The 20,189-nt window shown below is 49.9% G+C and overlaps 1 protein-coding gene across 8 annotated transcripts in view; it reads left to right on the top strand.

Moving 5' to 3' along the window:
* The first annotated feature begins 4,135 nt into the window (after nt 1-4,135).
* Nucleotides 4,136-20,189, top strand: part of LOC310711348 (uncharacterized protein) — a 27,277-nt gene continuing 11,223 nt past the window's right edge. Inside the window, exons 1-6 of one of the 8 annotated variants that reach the window (XM_083513212.1) lie at nt 4,136-5,711; nt 10,418-10,481; nt 10,942-11,035; nt 16,723-16,785; nt 18,531-18,663; nt 20,076-20,166. In XM_083513212.1, coding sequence (XP_083369338.1) covers nt 10,987-11,035; nt 16,723-16,785; nt 18,531-18,663; nt 20,076-20,166 — 336 coding nt within the window. In that variant the 5' untranslated portion in view covers nt 4,136-5,711; nt 10,418-10,481; nt 10,942-10,986. Of the gene's footprint in view, nt 5,712-5,845; nt 6,009-10,417; nt 10,482-10,941; nt 11,036-16,722; nt 16,786-18,530; nt 18,664-20,075; nt 20,167-20,189 lie in introns of those variants that run through there. The other 7 variants (XM_083513211.1, XM_083513213.1, XM_083513216.1 and 4 more) reach the window with 7 other exon arrangements.

Raw genomic sequence — 20,189 nt, 5'->3', positions numbered from 1 at the left:
AGGCCCCATTAGCTAAAGTGTTTCCTCAGGTTAACAGTTTCAGGTTCTCTGGAACGAATTAAGTTCTTAACCCAAGGTACCACTGTATACTGAGAAGCAAAGCAGCTAGTAAGCCTGATCTTTCTTAAACTGTTGCAACGGGGTCCCCACTCACCACACGCAGGAGGGAGGAGCACGCCGAACAACGGTGCACAAGCCCTTATATAGACTTTTGAAATTGCCCACCCTGTAGCCCAAGACCCCCCCTAAAACACCATACATACATCACAGAAGAAGGAGTCTACAGCAGGGGAGGCGGTCTACAGCGGTCTAAATCCGCCCTCCCAGGATACCGGATAATGGTCACTGATTGCTTTACCTGGGCAGCCCGGCTATTCTTTTGTGATGGTTAATACTTTAGTTCCTGAATCCAGGTCTCAGGCTCACCCTATTCATACACAAATACGCCCTGAAGACAGGATTTGTAAGCAAAAGACAATGGGGAGGATTTCCCATTTCCTTCCTCCTTGCAGAGAAATATTTGAGGTCAATTTGGGAGAGTCAAAATGGATTCAGGATTGCTCTCCTGTACTATTTCAGACGCGGGTGGCACTGTGGGTTAAACCACAGAGCCTAGGACTTGCTGATCAGAAGGTCGGCGGTTCGAATCCCCGCGGCAGGGTGAGCTCCTGTTTCTCAGTCCCAGCTCCTGCCAACCCAGCAGTTCAAAAGCACGTCAAAGTGCAAGTAGATAAATAGGTACCGCTCTGGCGGGAAGGTAAACGGCGTTTCCGTGTGCTGCTCTGGTTCGCCAGAAGCGGCTTAGTCATGCTGGCCACATGACCCGGAAGCTGTATGCCGGCTCCCTTGGCCAATAAAGTGAGATGAGCGCCGCAACCCCAGAGTCGGCCATGACTGGACCTAATGGTCAGGGGTCCCTTTACCTTTACTATTTCAGACACAGGGTTTATATACTTATGTATGTGTTTGCCTTGTACATTTAGGAACATTTAATTTATATTTGAGACCTTATAATTCTTATAACAGCAGGATAAGGCATAGAACAGTTTTTTGAGATCATAGGGGGCAGGTGCCTACTTTGGGGCAACACCAGTGCCACGCTAGGCAGCAGCCTTCCCCTTTCGTCCATTTGATGCCACCTCTGCCAAGAAGCCAGGAGCGGGGTTGCACTCTGGGCCGCCATGAAGACTCGCTGGTTCTTCCCTAAACAATCCCTCAAGCATCACACCAGGACCACGTACGTATAGCGAGGGGAGGGGAGACACAACTGCCCTGCCTTGGCAATACAAGCATCTCCTAAGAGAGGCCTCCAAACCCTTTCCCAGCTGCCAAAACATCGCTCTTTGTAGTGCCTTCTCTTGCATGGAGCCCTGCTGGGCTGGCATGTGACCCGTACGGCCCCTTCTGCCCAAGCGGAGCCTTTTCGAGCAGCACGCTGGCATTTCACAACCAAAACCCTCCCCGCCCCGTTCACCATGAGGGAAAACAAGTCTGGCATGAGGCCAGAGGTGCCTCCTCACAGCCGAGTCCCCTCTCAGCCCCCGGCAAGGGCAGGCCTCCTGGGAGAGATTGAAGAGGCTGCCCCAAAAGGAGGCCCCAGTCCTCGCCGCCTCCCAAGACGAGCAGCGACTCTTGGGGAGATGGGGAGATGTTGCGGCCTAGATGTTTAGGTTCCACTTGCTGCTCTAAAGGCAAGCCCAGCAGTGCCACAGGGTATCACAACTATGACGTAATGCTTGTTGTTGTTTAGTTGTTCAGTCGTGTCCGACTCTTCCCTACCCCATGGACCAGAGCACGCCAGGCACTCCTGTCTTCCAATGCTTCCTGCAGCTTGGTCAAATTCATGTTCGTAGCTTCGAGAACACTGTCCAACCATCTTGTCCTCTGGCGTCCCCTTCTCCTTGTGGCCTCAATCTTTCCCAACATCAGGGTCTTTTCCAGGGAGTCTTCTCTTCTCATGAGGTGGCCAAAGTATTGGAGCCTCAGCTTCACGATCTGTCCTTCCAGTAAGCACTCGGGGCTGATTTCCTTCAGAATGGATATGTTTGATCTTCTTGCAGTCCATGGGACTCTCAAGAGTCTCCTCCAGCACCATAGTTCAAAAGCATAAATTTTTGCGATCAGCCTTCTTTATGGTCCAGTTCTCAGTTCCATACATCACTTCTAGGAAAACCATAGCTTTAACTATACAGACCTTTGTCGGCAAGATAATGTCTTCACTTTTTAAGATGCTGTCTAGGTTTGTCATTGCTTTTCTCCCAAGAAGCAGGTGTCTTTAATTTCGTGACTGCTGTCACCATCTGCAGTGATCATGGAGCCTACCTGGAGTAGGAACTGGCAAGCCACTCCAGTATCCCTGCCAAGAAAACTCCAATGACATAATGCAGTGGTTCCCAATTGTTAGTCCCCAGTCCTCAGGGGGTCTGCATAACCCACCCAAGGGGTCCTTGGCACCCATTCACATAACAAAAGCTACCATTGAGATATATAAGATTCAAAAGTAAAGGGTCAGTGGCTTTCCTTTTGAAAAGGGGGGAGGGGTCCGCAGTACTTGGCCAATTGGGAGCCACTGATGTAGTGAATTGAACAGAATGGAAGGCAAGAGGCAGGAGAGGCATCAAATTTTGGCCTTGCAGAGGGTGCCACTGAAATTTGAAAGGTCAAAGTCCACCCCAGATTCCCCTCTCCACTTGGGTACTCTGGACTTTAAAATTTGTTTCAGAAATCTATTGCTCGGCTTGAAATTGCTTACACTACAAGTGAGGAGGCTTACAATTGCACTCTGCCAGCAGATGGCGCCGGTAACCTTGCTTGTCATTTATTTTTCCGCCCCAAATGGCAGAACCCAAAAACGGGTTTGCATCTGGGGCTCTGAGGTCCCCATGCCCCATACTTTTTATAAGAGGCAATACATATATACCGGTACAAACCTGTGGTTCTTAAAGGATCAAACACCGCTTGCTTATTTGCTTAATTTATGCATTGCTTCCCAAGAAACACCTCATAGCAATTAACAATAATAAAAGATCAACAGCAAAAGCATTTTCATACACAGACTTGGGAGGGAGCTCCGAAGGGTTGTGGTGCCGCCACACTAAAGGCCTGATTCCGGCATCATGTGGGGGTGGGACAGATCTCTTCTATCTGCAGCGCAAAGTCTAGTCTGCAAAGCATGCTATAGAATCATAGAATTGTAGAGTTGGAAGGGGACAACGTGGGCCTTGAACCCACAACCTTGAGATTGCCTCAAGCTCTGCCGACTGAGCTACCAACTGAGTATATAAGGGGCAAGACGCTCTCTTAGTTCATCCTGGTACCGAGCCGCATAGGGCTTTGTATACCAGGACCAGCATATTAAACTTAGTCCCGCAGCTAACTGGCAGCGGGTTCAAGGCCTTCAGCACTGGCGTAACATGAAGCCAATACTGTATTCTGCCCCCAGGGAGCAGTCCAGCTGCTGCTTTTTGTACTCGCTGCAAGTTCCAGGCCAACCACACAGAGGGCATTTCAGTAATCCAGCCTGGCAGTTTACCAGCACATGGCTGCAGCTGGTGAAAGGAACTCCTGGCCACTGAGAACAGCTGGGCTTCTATTTATTTATTTTTCCAATTTTTTTATTCATTTCATAACACAAATAAACAATACAAACAGAAATACAAACAATACAAACAAATTATTGTCTTATCCTTATTTTTTCTAAACATTGTTAGGTGAGCTTCCCCAAGTCCCCACTATCTGATTTTCATTTTACCTCACCTTTAGCAGTTTCATATATCATAATTTTTAACCATTTTTTAAATCACACTTACTTTTACCTTAAAAAATCTTCACATTTTATCACTTACAAATAATACTTTTTAAAAATACACTATCTTCTATTTCTATCCCTACAGCCCATATCCACTTCCAAAGCTATTCAAAGATTTAAATATTAACATATTTTTCCAAATATTCTTTAAACTTCTTCCAGTCTTCTTCCACTGTCTCTTCTCTCTGGTCTCGGAGTCTCCCAGTCAGTTCAGCAAGTTCCATATGGAGGACAAAATAAAAAAATTCCTTCCTTTTTTATTTTGACTATGGCAGACCAACACGGCTACCCATCTGTAACTGGAAACATATGGAGGACAGCTGGGCTTCTAGCGACACAGATGATGCAGGCGAATCCCTGGATTTACAAACTTACTCTTTCAGAGGGGAGTATGCAGGCAATTGTCCGAGCTGGAGAACTGGACACTCTCAGCACCTCTGCCTTGCCAGGATTCAGAATCAGTTTGTTGGCCCTCGTCCAACCGACCACTGAGTCCAGCCACTGGTCCAAGGTTTGCACAGCTTCTTCTGATTCAGATGTTACGGAGAAATTGTTCCACCAGCACACAGAGGACACTGTGCCCCGAATCACCAAATGATTGTTCCCAATGGTTAGTGTGGGAGGTTAAATAGCTCTGAGAACAAGCTGGTACCCTTCGGCACCCTACGGTACAACTGCTGCCCTCTCCCAAAATAATAATCACCCAGTGCCAGTGCTATTTGTCTAGAAAAAAAAGAGGTGCTGGAACTCACTTGGAAATGCCCCCTTTGGTAAAACATGGATCCTCCTCAATACCCATCTCACAGAGTCAGTTCAGGAAGATTCCACCATCAATGGAATATTTGCTGAGAGATTAAGCAAGAATAATAGGGTGGCCAGGGCTTTTATTCAGCCAGAACTCAGTTCCGGCACCTCTCAGGTGCGCACCATTGCCATAATAAGAGAACAAAGGAGGTGTTTCAAGGTGAGTTCTGGCACCTCTTTTCCTTGAAAAACAGCACTGCAGGGGGGCTCTCCCCTTGTCCTTCTCCCCATGAAGTTCACCCATCAGGACACTTCAGGCCTTTAAAGAGCCAGGCTTGGACCCAGCCTGAAAAGGGACAAAGTGATCAGTTTCACCCAAGAGTTATTTGCAACTGTCTTGCCACGGTCTCCCTTAATCGCCTTTCCCCCATGGAGGGTATTTGTCACAAGCCGCTGGGTCCAGAGTGAACTTTCTCCTCAGAAGTGGTGGGATCCCCATCTCTTTCAAGAGGTCCAGGACCACTCCCCTCGTGCCAAGATGTGTTCAGCCACTTCTGAATTATGTATTCAGACAATCTTATATACTGCCCAATTGCAATCGTCTTTAAAGCCATGCAAACTTCAGACAAGTTCGCTCTGGATCCTGGTAGGATGGTAGTTAATAACTCGAACCACACACACATTTTTTTCATCTTTTTTTTTTTAACCCGAACTAAAACAAGTTTTCTTGCATTTGCTGAAAACCTTTCACAACATCATCCAAGCAACCTCCGTGAGCATTTCGATTTCAAATACTCTGATTGTTCCTACTTTTAGTTAAGGATTTTTATTTATCTTGCTTGCAGCCTTTATTGGGGGGTGGGGCCTTTTCGTGGAGGAAGGAACCTGGACAGCTCAGTTGGCTAGAGCCTGGTGCTGATCATGCCAAGGTTGCATGTTCGATCCCCTGCAGGGGTTGGACTAGATCCCTTCCAACTCTACAATTCTACGACTTGCTTGATTTACGCCTGGCAACGCCTGGTGTCCCTTCGTCCTGATGGGTCTCCTTTGAGTAAATTTAGCTGGCTGCAGCCCCCGTTTCCTCCTCCGCCTCCTCCTCCCCTTGCTTTAATCCTACGCAAGGCCGCTTATCCAGGCGGTCGCCGGGCAGGAGGACGAGGTAGGAGCCGGTGCTGCAGCTGGATCCGCCCGCTTCCCTCCTTCCTTCTTGCGCTCCTTGGGGAGGCCTCCGGGACCGGGGAAGGCGGCGGGCCCCGTGGGTGGGTAGGCGGGCAGGGGCTGCGGGGGGGGGGGGCTCGGCGGGGCCAGGAAGGCAGGGGAGGCGTCGCCCAGCCTCCCTCCCTCCCTCCTTTCCTTCCTTCCTCCCTCCCATCCGCCTGCGGAGCCGCAGAGCCGCCGCCTCCTGCCCGCCAGAAGGCGGGGCGAGAGCGCCTTGGCCGCGCAAGCAGGCAGTCAGGTAAGTACTTGGGTGGGTGGTTTTGGGGTGGGGGTCTCCCTCGTCCCTTCTCATTCTGGCGTCTTGGATGAGAGGTTGGGGGTGGCCTCCCCCTCCCCAGCAGGTTGGAGGGAGGGGCCGGAGGGGCTTCGCCCAACAACAGCCCTGCGAGGTGGTCCCGCCTTCCTCTGACCCGGCGTCCTGCAAGTGTTGGCTGGGGGGGGGGCGTGGAGGAAGAAAAGGCGGTGTCCATCACGGCCAAGAGTGGAGACCTGGCGCAGCAACGCGGATGCGGGTCTCCCCTCTGGGCTTTGCAGCAAGGGTAGCTCAAGCCAGGCAGGGGAAGGAGGGACCAGGGTCGTGGCTATGCCCCCTCCCACCATGGCATGCCTGCCAGGTTGCCTTGTCTCGCTGTAATCCTCTGGTCATGTGCAGAGTGCTGCCTCTTCCTCCTAAAAGGGATAAATCTTGCCGTCAGCCTGTCTGCATGCAACCCCCCCCCCCAAAAAAAAATCAACCCCAGGTGGGACCTGGAAAACCTTGGGAAGGGTTGCAGCCAGCAGAGGCCCTTAAAAGGAACAGAGATGCTACTGGCCATGTGCAAAGTTCTTCCCCCTGTTGTATATTAGCAAAGAAGGGTCCAGTCATGTCCCCGATAACATGAAGTCAAAACCAAACCCAAAATGGCAGCTTACTAAAAATCCTACAGGGGCTGTAGAGGTCACCAAGTTGAAATCCACATCCCCCCCCCGCCACCCCTCCCCCGCTGCTCATTGCAGGAATTTGCAACTGCAGCAGTCCCTTGGGGGAGGCTGCCCATTCTACCCACAGCGAACGAGGGCCCACTGGCTTCAAAGGTAGCCTTAGTCTCTGTTCCACTATCAAATAATAGATCTTGGCTGCTCAGAGGTTATCTGCTCCCCTTCTTCCTTGGTTCTGGTTGCTGGAGCATCTGCAGGGGATTCCACTGAGAGCAACTACACCTCTGTTACCGTGGCTTTACATTGCTTCACAAGAGCATCTTGCTAGAGGGACAAAATTCAAGCCGTTTGATCATTTTGGATGAACAGTGTGTGTATCTCTGTGTGTGTGTCTGTGTTACGGTTGCATATCTTTCAACAGTGGCGTAGCGTGGGTTGTCAGCACCCGGGGCAAGGCAAGTAATTTGTGCCCCCTAACCCGTGGATTTGCCCCCCCTAACCCTAACCCCCAGATGTTGCGCCCGGTGCGGCGGCCAGCCCCCCCCTGCACCCCCCACGCTACGCCACTGTCTTTCAATTAACTTCTAGGGTTGCCAGGTTTCTTGCATACTCTCCTTTGGATTCCTTTGAGGGGCCTTGCTCATGTTCTGGGGGTCCGGAGGAAACGGGATTATGATATAGGGGATTTAGCAAATACTTTCCGAGCGCTGGAGGGACGAGGGTGGCGCTGTGGGTTAAACCACAGAGCCTAGGACTTGCGGATCAGAAGGTCGGCAGTTCGAATCCCCGCGACGGGGTGAGCTCCCATTGCTCGGTCCCTGCTCCTGCCAACCTAACAGTTCGAAAGCACGTCAAAGTACAAGTAGATAAATAGGTACTGCTCCAGCGGGAAGGTAAACGGCGTTTCCATGTGCTGCTCTGGTTTGCCAGAAGCGGCTTAGTCATGCTGGCCACATGACCTGGAAGCTGTACGCCGGCTCCCTCGCCCAATAAAGAGAGATGAGCACCGCAACCCCAGAGTCGGTCACCACTGGACCTAATGGTCAGGGGTCCCTTTACCTTTACCTTTCTGAGTGCTGGGTTAATTGATGGAGAAGTTGGGGCTGAAGTGAGCCTGCTGGGAATGGGTTGCAACTCTGCAATTGCAGATGTGTTCATGTTACTACACACACACACACCATGGGTTTCACATCTGCACAGCTTCATTATTGTCAGATTTGCTACCTGTTTTGTGTGCGCACCGGGGGACATTGACAAGATGGGGGTGTCTTCACTCTTCTGACCTTAGGCAGAGATGAGCTTTGTGAACACAAAGGGGAAACCTGGTAGCACTCAAAATACAGCGAGTGCAGAATAAAGGGAAGTCTGGATGGAGCCACGATACAGAGAAATTGAGCAGGGGAAGCTCTACCCACCCTTTGTCTCCCTGAGAGGAAGCGCTTCACATTTGCAGTCTTACAGGAAAAAAAGATGAGGCACATATAGAGAGTAGACCCCCACACATCAACTGGGCACATTCATATGCCCTTACTTGGGAAAAGTTGCATTCCTCTCTGGCTGCTATTTCCAGAAGGAATCCACAGTCTTCAAGCTCTCCACTGGGGAGTTTGTTTAAATTTAGGAATGAGCAGAGACTTTGCACAACCAGACCAAGCCTTGATGAAGGGGAGGTTGGCACCGCGCTAGAAGTTAGACAGAGGTCAGGGGTCCCTTGTGAGTGCGCCTTCCATGTGCAAGTCAGGTATGTTTTATATAAAGCTTTGAACCACCTTCTGATTTTGTGTGGAGTGATTTCGTGTGGGGTTGTCTGTTGGCAGTAAATATCATCATCACTTTTCTGTGTTAGGTCATAAGTTCAGCTCCTCTTCTTCCATTAAGGGGAACAAGAGTAGAATCTCTGTTCAGCTATGCTGAAAAGCAACACCTGGCTAGAAATGGTCTAGGGCTATTCTAGGGACAAATGACAAATTGGCAAATCTCGGAGTCTTGATGGTGTTCATCTAAGTAGGGTTCTTAACACAATCCTCTTCATGTGTTTGTTGAAGTAAGCCCTAGTGAGTTTAGTGGGACTTTAGAGTTTAGTGTATTTTTTTGCAGGATTTCAGCCTAAAGGAAATCAACTTGCTCAAAATATTCCACCTCTTGCTAAAATATTCCCCCTTAGCAGAGAACTGGAAGGCAGGCAGCTTAACATGTATATTTATTTATTTATTAAGTGTATCCAGGGGCAGGGGGAGGATCCAGGAAATTGCATTGTAATGTCCGTTTCAGGTAAATTGGTGGAAAGCATAATTAAAGTCGAAATTGATCATGCACATAGAAGAACAAGTCTAGCTGAGAATGAATCAGCAAGGCTTCTGTAAAGGGAAGTTCTGCCTCAGCAACCTTTTAAGAGTTTGTGAAGAAGAGTCAGGGAGCACGTGGGTAAGGGAAATCCAGAAGATGTTGTATACGTCTTCTGACACCCAGCGTAGCATAGTGGTTAGAGTGTTGAGCTATGAACTTGGAGACTTGAGTTCAAATCCCCTCTCAGCTCCCTGGGTAAGCTTGGGCCATTCACCATTCCTTGGAGGAAACATGGGGTAGAAATGTAATAATAAGCACACTCAAAAACCTTTTGACAAAGAAACACTTCACCGAAAGCAAATTAAATCAAATGCATTTAACAGTCATAGGATAAGACAATAGGCCTTTTTTAGGAGTTAGCAACTAATTAAAGAACAGTAAGCAGTGGGTGGAGTAAATAAGTACCGTATTTTTCGCTCTATAACACGCACCCGACCATAACACGCACGTAGTTTTTAGAGGAGGAAAATCCGTAGGCATGCCACCCGTAGGCATTCCCTCCATAACATGCACAGACATTTCCCCTTACTTTTTAGGAGGAAAAAAGAGTGTTATGGTGCAAAAAATACGGTATTTCTTGCAAAGGAGGAAGGCAAAAAGTGGAGTCTGCCTGCATACTGAGGGAATCGGAGCTTGTTGTGACTCTCCCCAGAGGGTGCTGTGCAGTCGTGGCAAATAGCTTAGTGCAAACACTGTGCGACAGCTGCGGAAAAGGCTAATTCCATGCTGGGGATTATTAAGAAAGGGACTGAAAATAAAACTGTCAGTATCGTAATGCTCTTAGGCAAATCTTTGGTGCAGCAGCTGCATTTGGATCTCTTTCCCCACCCCCATTTCAAAAAAAGGAGAGTAGGAAAAGGCGGAGCAATCAAAAATATGTTGGGACTATGGAGGCAACTCCCCAAAGGAGTGAGGGTAAAGCTACCATTATTCCTGTTGAGACAACTTCCCCACCCACCCACCCACCGTAATACTAGAAGTTCAGGTCACCCAGTGAAACTTGCCAGCCAGCAGATCCGAGCGAGATAAAAGAGAGCCGCTGTTCGCAGAGTGTGCAATTTTAACTTGTGGAATTTGCTTCGGCAAGAAGATGGCGGCAGGTTTAGAAAGGGGAATAGACACGTGGGGCAGTGTCTGTGTTGGTAGAGAGGAAGGCAAGCTGCCCGTTGGAGGCTGGCAGCAACTGGAAGCCACCCCATGCCTTTGTGCCATCCTCTGCTGGGTCACCCATCTTGCCACTCACCATGTTGGCAGCAGGAGGTGCAGGGAGACAGCACTGGGCTCCTTTGGGAGGAAGGGCCGGGTATAGATGGGATCAAGTGGAATGTTTGCCCAGCGTTGATCATGAGTTCACACGCCTTCTTTTCTCTCAATGCCCTCCAGATGTTTGGGACTGTAACTCCTGCAGCTTAGAGTGGGGATTGCAGTTTAGAACGACAACTGGAAGGCAAGTCTCTCTCTCTCTCTCTCTCTCTCTCTCTCTCTCTCTCTCTCACACACACACACACACACACACACACACACACACCTTCCCTAAATCAGGGTTTTCCAAACTTGGGCCTCCAGCTGTTTTTGGACTACAAACCCCCATCACCCCTAGCTAGAAGGACCAGTGAAAGCCTTGCACAAGAGTTCTTTTGGGACCCTGTGGGCTATCTCTTGTTCCTGGGCTCGGGGAACTCTACACAGAAGCATTTCCTCTTGCGCTGGCCCTGGGAGAGAGTTTTTTGGAGGAGCATGCTCACCTGTCAGCACCGACAGGCTTTGCCAGGCGAACCTCCCTGAGAGAGCCGCAGAGATAACCCGGGCTTATGCAATGGGAAGGGTTTCTCCTCCAGCATCTCGGAAACCCACTTAGGTTATCATCACTAGGCAATCCCAGTAACTCGTAGCCTCTCTTCTTGCAGGTTGCCTTTTCAGGAGTCCATGAGAGCACAGCCCGGTCTCTGAAGATGACGGAAGTTCAGATTGACACCTCCCGCCTGCCTCCGGTGCAGGAAGGTAAGCCATGCAAGAAGCTAGGAGTTCACCTTGGGGGGTGTGTGTGTGTGTGTGTGTGTGTGTATTAGGAAACACGAAGTGAAGCTTCTCTGATAATCCCACTTTACTGATCTGCAGCTTGAAATGCATGAAATTTCTAACCTTGAAAGGTGAGGGTTAATAATAATAATAATAATAATAATAATAATAATGATTTATTATTTATACCCCGCCCATCTGGCTGGGTTTCCCCAGCCACTTTGGGCAGCTTTCAACAGAATATTAAAATACAATACAGTGGTACCTTGGGTTACATACGCTTCAGGTTACATACGCTTCAGGTTACATACGCTTCAGGTTACAGACTCCACTAACCCAAAAATATTACCTCGGGTTAAGAACTTTGCTTCAGGATGAGAACAGAAATCGTGCTCCGGCGGCGCGGCAGCAGCAGTAGGCCCCATTAGCTAAAGTGGTGCTTCAGGTTAAGAACAGCTTCAGGTTAAGAACGGACCTCCAGAACGAATTAAGTACTTAACCCGAGGTACCACTGTAGTCTATTTAACATTAAAAGCTTCCCTAAACAGTGCTTCCTTCAGATGTCTTTTAAAGATAGGATAGCTGCTTATTTCCTTCACATCTGAAGGGAGGGTGTTCCACAGGGTGGGTGCCACTACTGAGAAGGCCCTCTGCCTGGTTCCCTGTAACTTGGCTTTTTGCTGCGAGGGAACTGCCAGAAGGCCCTCAGCACTGGACCTCGGTGTCCGGGCAGAACGATGGGGGTGGAGACGCTCCTTCAGGTATGTTGTTGTTGTTGCTATTTATTGAATTTATATACCGTCCTATACCTGGAGGTCTCAGGGCGGTTCACATAAAAAGACCACAGTATATAAAATAAAAATAAAAACAATTACCCAATAATACCCCCCACCCAAAGACCCTTTTAAAAGGGTATGGGATGTTGATCAGGTCGACCAAAGGCCTGGTTAAAAAGGAACGTTTTTGCCTGGTGCCTAAAGTGTATAATGAAGGCGCCACGTGGACTTCCCTGGGGAGAGCATTCCACAGATGGGGAGCCACTGTGGGGAAGGCCCATTCTCGTGTTGCCACCCTCTGGACATCTCAAGGAGGAGGCACACGGAGGGCCTCAGAAGATGATCTCAGGGTCCGGGTAGGCTCATATGGGTAGAGACGGGCCTTGAGGTATTGTGGTTGCATTTATAAGAGTAAGACCACAGCTTTGCCCAGTCGCCATCATGGCAAGGCAGGGACTTCTGGGAAGTCCACTTGCAGAACCCAGCCAGCAGTCTGCCTCTGAACTTGGAAGCTCCATTCTTAAGGGTAATGTATATGCTGCTCTTCTACAAAAAAGAGAAATGTACAAAATAATCATCAAAACAGAGAGCAGCTTATAAGAAGTAAATAAGGAGGCCAGATACAGGAGAAAGGAAGTCTTTTATTTCGTTGTTTGTATTGTTGTATGCTATGCTTATTGTATGTTATGTTCACGTTTAATGAGGGTGGATTTCTGTATTGGGGGGGTGGGGGGTTTGTGTGATGTTGTAAATAAAATTTCTAATAAAAATTAAAAACAAACAGAGCAGGTGTGGTGCAAGCCCCCAAATGCCGCCAGGTGCTGAGATGCGCGGCGTGCCAAACAGCCACAAGCTCGCCCGCTTAGAGATGTGTGCCGGTTTCCATCTCCTTGCTTCTGCTGTGGGAGCAAAGGCCCAGGAAACCCACTTGCCCTCTGGAGTCTGCCATGGTCTCCTATTGATGGCTGGCAAGTCCAGAAGGAAGAGGGTCATGAAAAACATCTCCTTTCCCTTGATTGCTTTCATTCCTCCTGCCTCTAATTAGACAGGGAGGAGCGAGCAAAATCCTGTCCCTGGCATGCGGCTGCTTGCTCAGTGTACTGGGAGATTTGCTTCAAACTTCACTGCAACTTCTCTCCTTCAGTCACTAGTGTCTAGACACTTGGGAGAAGAGGACTTCCACAATATGGAGAACCAGCCAGAGTTCAGTACAGTGGTACCTCGGGTTACAGATGCTTCAGGTTACAGACGCTTCAGGTTACAGACTCCGCTAACCCAGAAATAGTACCTTGGGTTAAGAACTTTGCTTCAGGATGAGACCAGAAATCGTGCTCTGGCAGCACAGCGGCAGTGGGAGGCCCCATTAGCTAAAGTGGTACCTCAGGTAAAGAACAGTTTCAGGTTAAGAACGGATCTCCAGAACGAATTAGGTTCTTAACTAGAGGTATCACTGTACACAGATCCAGTGGCTGCAGAATGATGGCCCCAGGTGGTATTTGGAAAGGTGGCTCAAGCTGTGGAAAGGCGTCAAAATCTAATGTCAGTCCCTTAAAAATATATATATTAAAAATCCCCTCCCTGTGGCCCAGTTAACCAGGGTAATCTTCCCGAGCCTGGTGCCCTTCAAGTGTATTGGACCAGGGGCAGCTGCTACACCTTGCCCTGCCAAGATCTCCTCTAGAATTGTGTGAGGATGACGATTGTGAAGGCCTCAGAAAGCACCTGCCAAGATGGGCGTAGCTAAGGCCTCTGGGAGAAGCTTGCTTTCCCCCCCTCCCAGCGCTGCAGTGTTGGGGAGGGGCGCATTTTTTCCGCCACTGAGATTTGATTCCAGGCCAGTAATTATAATGCGTGACATGTCCCTTATTCACCTTGTAATGCGATACGGAGAGGGACGGGGAAAGGATTAAATGAATGTAATTTGGGAAGGAGGAGGAAAGCGATGCCAGCTGGAAATGAGGTCGTGAGGCTGAGTGGAGAGCCACTCGGGGAAGCAAAGCTCAGAGTGCCGGGGTTTCCACTGACCTGCTGCCGCTTGACCATTCAGCTGCCTCTGGGAAGAGATTCTTCAGGGCCTCTCTGCTAAAAGAGCAGCAACTTCCGGGCCCCCCTGGGTCACTTCCACAGGGCAGCTGGTTGTGGCCTCAGTGCTGCTCACACAGGCAGATATTATTATTATTTTTACAATATCCACACCAAAGTGCCCCACCACCACCTTTAACCCAGAGTTCTGTTTTCCGTGGTGGTTTTTTTTACTTCTCACACGTTCTGCAGAAGAGGCAAGTCCACATTAAATGGAACCAGAATAACATCCAGTAGCAATGAGTTCCACAGGTCGCCTTTGAAGGAGTATTTTCTCTCACAACTCCAATTCCAGCTTGTTGTTGAATTCTAATTGATCATTGTTCTAGTTGTTGACTTCCAATTCTAATCTGTTCTTTCAGTGGTACGGAAAAAGGAATACAGTGGTACCTCAGGTTAAGAACTTAATTCGTTCCGGAGGTCCGTTCTTAACCTGAAACTGTGCTTAACCTGAGGTACCACCTTAGCTAATGGAGCCTCCCGCTGCTGCCGTGCAACTGCTGCACAATTTCTGTTCTCATCCTGAAGCAAAGTTCTTAACCCAAGGTACTATTACTGGGTTAGCGGAGTCTGTAACCTGAAGCGTCTGTAACCTGAAGCATCTGTAACCCGAGGTACCACTGTACAGATTTCGGGCAGCCCCCTCCCCCCAAAATGGTACCACTTGAGCCCTTGACTTCCTTACTCGCTTGGAGGTTGCCACAAGGGCTGGCGATGGCTACTGGCTTCAAGAGTAGGGGGAGAAGGGCCCTATTCATCATGATGCAAGGACAATAAACTTGAAGACTGGTTTTGTTGTTTCGTTTTTGTTTTTTTCTGTCTGTGTCCCCCCCACTGGCGCTCCACAGAAAAAAGATGCTGAGTGGGGGCTAACTTCCCTAGACTGGGTGTGTCTGATTTCTCATTTTTTGGAAGCAGAAGCTGTGTTTCTGCGCAGCACAAATGTGACCCCCACCGGCAAGCAGCCGGGCTCTGTGACAAGGCTGGCTGGCACTCTTGAGCAAACGAGAGCTTTGCCAGGCGCAAGAAGGCCTGGCGTGCCGAACATGGTCCTTTGTTGCCACCTTGGAAAAGGTTTTCCCTTGCAATGGGCAAACTTTATTTGCCGCCCTTTGGTTGAAGTGTGGTTGAGGCCTAAATGGCTTATTTGGGGGGGTGGGCCACATCATAAAGACTCTCCCCAGCTGGCATTTGCCACGGCACCCGGTTTAGGCTGAGAGGTGCGGCCCTCCATGTTCACTCCCCGCCCTTTTTCTCTTTGTGTTGCGTAAACGGTGCGTGTAGACAGAGATCTTTCAACACCTTGTCAAGCTGTGCTGACTTGTCGGCCAAGTAGCTGTGGAATGGCTGGGTGGGCAGGGACTGGGTGTGCTACGTTGGACACACCCAGATTCTGGCAGGGCTCCTGCAAAGAGGCGCCTGTTGCCTTGGGCAGGCTGGCTGCCTTTTTGCCAAGGGAGCGCAGCTCACAGTCACCTCAGTGCTGCCGCCGCTGCCACCTCTTCCTCCTCCTGTTAGGAAGGCAGAATGGAAGTCCTGGAGGCAGCACTGATGCTCTGTGGGGTTACAAGTATTTGGCAGCAACTACACAAAACATGAGGGATGCAGGTGGCGCTGCAGGTTAAACCACAGAGCCTAGGACTTGCCGATCAGAAGGTCGGCAGTTCGAATCCCCATGACGGGGTGAGCTCCTGTTGCTCGGTCCCTGCTCCTGCCAACCTAGCAGTTCGAAAGCACGTCAAAGTGCAAGTAGATGGATAGGTACCACTCCGGTGGGAAGGTAAATGGCGTTTCCATGCGCTGCTCTGGTTCACCAGAAGCGGCTTAGTCATGTTGGCCACATGACCCGGAAGCTGTACACCGGCTCCCTTGGCCAATAAAGCGAGATGAGTGCCGCAACCCCAGAGTCGGTCATGACTGGACCTAATGGTCAGAGGTCCCTTTACCTTTACAGTGGTGCCCCGCAAGACGAATGCCTCGCAAGACGGAAAACCCGCTAGACCAAAGGGTTTTCCGTTTTTGAGCTGCTTCGCAAGACGAATTTCCCTATGGGCTTGCTTTGCAAGACGAAAGCATCTTGCGAGTGTTCTGATTTCCCCCCGCTTTCCCCCCTTTTTCTAAGCCGCTAAGCCGCTAATAGGCTTTTAGCTGCTAAGCCGCTAAGCCTTTAATAGCCACTAATCCGCTAAACTGCTAATAGCGCTAATCCGCTAATAGGGTTGCTTCGCAAGACGAAAAAACCGCTAGACGAAGAGACTCGCGGAACGGATTATTTTCATCTTGCGAGGCACCACTGTACCTTTACACAAAACATTCCTCCTCCAAATGCTGTTTCGGATGGTTGTGAGCTTCCTCGGTCCAAAACCCAGCAGCCAGAGGACTTGCTGGCTGGCTGGCTATCCAGTCGCAACTATCTTAAAACAGATGCCCTGGTGGCTGGTTTGTCTTCAGGCCCAATTAAAAGTTCTGCTTGCATTTGTGTTTAGAGCTCTATAAACAATTTAGGCCCCAAACATTTGAAAGTCCCTCTACATCCATACCGGCCTTCTTCGGTGTTGAGATTTGCTGAGATGCACCGCTTTAATCTGGCCTATTTTGCTGGATTTGCATTTCTCTGTTTCCATTTTGAATGGCTTCCCCCCCCATTTGATAATTGCAAAGGCCTTCCCTGTTTACGTAGCTGCAATGGTTGGAACTCAACCTGCTACTTTGTGGTGTGATGGATGGGTAAGAAAACTTGCAGATGAATGAAAATATTGGCAGAACTGGGCTCTGCTGTTGTTTAATTGTGTGTTCTCTTTCCCCCTGCAGTTTGCCGAGATTTTGCGGTCCTGGAAGATGGCGCTTTGGCTTACAGCCTTCAAGAGCAAGAGAGTAAGAGCTGATGGGACTCTTCGTGCTCCTCTTCCTCGGGGCAAAGGCTCAGAGCAAGCCCAGCCTTGCCTTCCCTGGCCAGTGTTTTGGAATTTCTTGGGGCCTTTTTCTACCTGGTCTGGCTGGGCCCCTGGCTTCAGCATTTAACAACAACAACAACTTTATTATTTGTACCATTCCTACCTGGCTGAGTTTCTCCAGGCACTCTGGGCAGCTTACGGGATACAGTGGTACCTCAGGTTACTTATGCTTCAGGTTACAGACTCCGCTAACCCAGAAATAGTACCTCAGGTTAAGAACTTTGCTTCAGGATGAGAACAGAAGTCGCGTGGCAGCGGCGCAGCAGCAGCGGGAGGCCCCATTAGCTAAAGTGGTGCTTCAGGTTAAGAACAGTTTCAGGTTAAGAATGGACCTCCGGAACAAATTAAGTACGTAACCAGAGGTACGACTGTATATAAAAACATAGTAAAATATCAAGCATTCAAACTTCCCTGATACAGGGCTGCCTTCAGGTGCCTTCTAAAAGTTTTGTGGTTCTTTATCTTCTTGACGCCTGAAGGGAGGGTGTTCCACAGGGAGGGTGCCACTACTAAGAAGGCCCTCTGCCTTTAGCATTGGAGTATTAACCCCCCTCAAAACCCCCCGCATACACCGCATACACTTAGAGGCCTTCAGACGATCCCTGGAAATAGGTCCGTCCTTCATGCTCAAGGCATCCTTTGGAAGCGCATTTAGTTTTCCTAGTACGGGGTGCCTGTTGGTGCCAGAGTTTTTACGGCCATTTTTTTTAGTTAATTAAATGGAGCCTAGTGCTTCAGTGAATCAACCTTGCAGATTTTAACGAGGAACAGGCTTGACAGGCACCACTCTCTCCAGGGACACTCTCAAGGTTGACTCCTTTTGGCGGCCCTTTGGAAGGGGACGGTTCCTCCTGCAACCCAGATGGGCCGCCTTGCCCACCCCAGCCTGTCTTGGCTGCCACAGCGGGTGCCCATGAATCATTCCGCGACGTCATTCCCCGCTGCAGTGACGCACACGGTCCAGGCAGAGGACACTTCTCCCACCTCCCCCGGTGCCGCCCCCTTCGCCACCCACACCCTGTCAGCGGGACTGATGGATGGCAGCTAAGATCAAGCCTGCCAGGGGTGGTGGGAGCAGCTGGCTGGCCAGCCAAGCAGCTCTTGTCTATGGCACCCAGGGGTGGTGAGTTAGGGTGGCAGGCCGAAGAGGAAAGAGCCTTCCTTCTCCGTCTCTCCTCACCAAGCACCCTTGAGAGGGCAAGAAAGTGTCAACAGCTGCTGCCCAGCAGACAGGATCTGGAAGAGATCCAGTCAGATGAGCAGCTTGGCATCACGCCACCTGTTTGGGCTGCTACCTCAGAGTCCTATTGCTCCACCTTCGCAGTCTTCCTTTCCCCCTTCTGCCCAGTGTCTGGAGAGGCAGCCTGAGGAGTTTTGCCCCCCGAAAGTGCGTCGCTTGAAGCAGGATCACACATCCCCTGCAGCAGCTCCTTTGCGTTGGGCCATGCCTCCTCCGTGGCAGCCATTTTGCGACTGGCGCCCCCAGCACTCTCTCAAAATCCGGCCTACACGGACCGGCGGCAGCTCTCCAGTGTTCCAGACAAGGGAGTCTTTATTCCCAGCCGAACCTGGAGATGCCCTTGAAGGCGAGGAAGGGAGGAGAGAGGAGGACGAAAGAGGCCTCTCCATTCCAGCCCACGCAGTGAAGTTTCCATCTCTTTGCAGTTGAGCAGCATTACACTTCCAACATTCAGAAGAACCAGCTGGTCCAGAAGGACATCCGAATTGCCAAGAAACTTCAGGACCTGGAGGAGGAAGCCAGGAGGAAGCACCAGCTCTCTGAGCAGCAGAAGGAACTGTAGGTTTGCTTTGGAGTCCCAACCTTATTGCAGGGCGGCGGTGTCTCTTGCTTTGGGTGGGAGAGAGAGTTATGGTGATGCTTATGGGAAGGCATCCCAGTGGGATGGACAAGGCCTAGTCTTGGTTCTGCTGTGGCTGCATCTTCCAGTGTTTCCCAAGCTTAGGTCTGCAGCTGTTTTCGAACTACAGTTCCCACTGGTCCTGCTGGCTAAGGATGATGGGAGTTGTAGTCCAAAAACAGCTGGAGACCCACATTTGTGGATGAGCATGGATTGGATGTGGGGAAAGTGGGGCAGACTAATTCTGAAAGGACTCTTTTCCAAGCCTCTTTTTATTCATTTTATTCGCTTCTTAAATTTCTATACAGCCCTACACCCCAGGGTCACAGGGCGGTTTACAATATAAAAACACAAAAATACACAACATAGTGAAAATAAAAACAATGCCCTCCCAAGTTTAAAAGGCCATAGGTTGTTTAATTAGCCAAAGGCCTGGGAGAAAAGAAATGTTTTTGCCTGGTGCCTAATGGTATGTAATGAAGGTGCCAGGCAAACCTCCCTGGGGAGAACATTCCACAAGCGGGGAGCCACCACGGAAAAGGCCTGCTCACATGTTGGCACCTCCAGACCACTCAGGGAGGGGCACAAGAAGAAACGTCCCAGATTATGATCTCTGGGTCTGAGTCCCAGAGGTGGGAGAGGTGGTCCTTGAGGTATTGCAGTCCTGAGCTGCTTAGGGCTTTATAGGTCAAAACCAGCACGTTGAATTGTGCCTGGAATTGGATTGGCAAGCAGTGCAGTTGAGCCAGAGTTGGCGTTATATGCTCAAACCGTCTTGCTCTGGAGTGAACAAACTGGCTGCTGAATTATGCACTGGCTGAAGTGCCCAAACCATCTTCAGAGGCAGCCCCACATATGATGTGTTGCAGCAATCTAACCTAAAGGTTATCAGAGCATAGACGGCAGAAGTTGGGCTATCCCTGCCCAGATTAGATCAAGCTGTCCTTTGAGGCTGAAAGGGACGTAAACTGAGGTTTGTTTTCCCCCCTCTGCAACTCCAGTTATAATCTGAGCTGCAAAAGAATTTGGGGCTCTTTTTTGCGGGGAGGCAAGCCTTACAAGCCCACAGAGCTTGTGTCTGACCTTGCTTGTGGCAGACAGAGCATACTGAACATGTTGATGTCTAAAGTGTGCACCTGGTGCAGCTGTGTATGCTAGAGGCAGTGGATGACTTTTCTCTGTAGCTCCCCAGGTGCCTTTGTAAGGTTCCTGTACTCTTGAGGTCAGATTAACATCTGATAGGAGGCCCTCTGAAGTTCCTGCCCTGTCCCTCTCTTGTGCATCTGGTCAGAGGCTTCCTGCTTCACTAATTGCCTCTTCCTTCCCTCTCTCCTGCCCGCATCACACGCAGGGAAGATCGGGACTCCGAAATCGCCCGTGCAATCCAGGAAGACATTCGGAGGGAGGCGGAGGAGAGTTGCCAGAGGAAGGAGAAGGACCAGGTAACAGGAACACCTGGAGCCAG

Source organism: Podarcis liolepis (assembly GCF_965112155.1).
Source record: "Podarcis liolepis genome assembly, chromosome: 7".
NCBI classification, from domain to species: Eukaryota; Metazoa; Chordata; class Lepidosauria; order Squamata; family Lacertidae; genus Podarcis; species Podarcis liolepis.
This window is presented reverse-complemented; position numbering and strand designations above follow the sequence as displayed.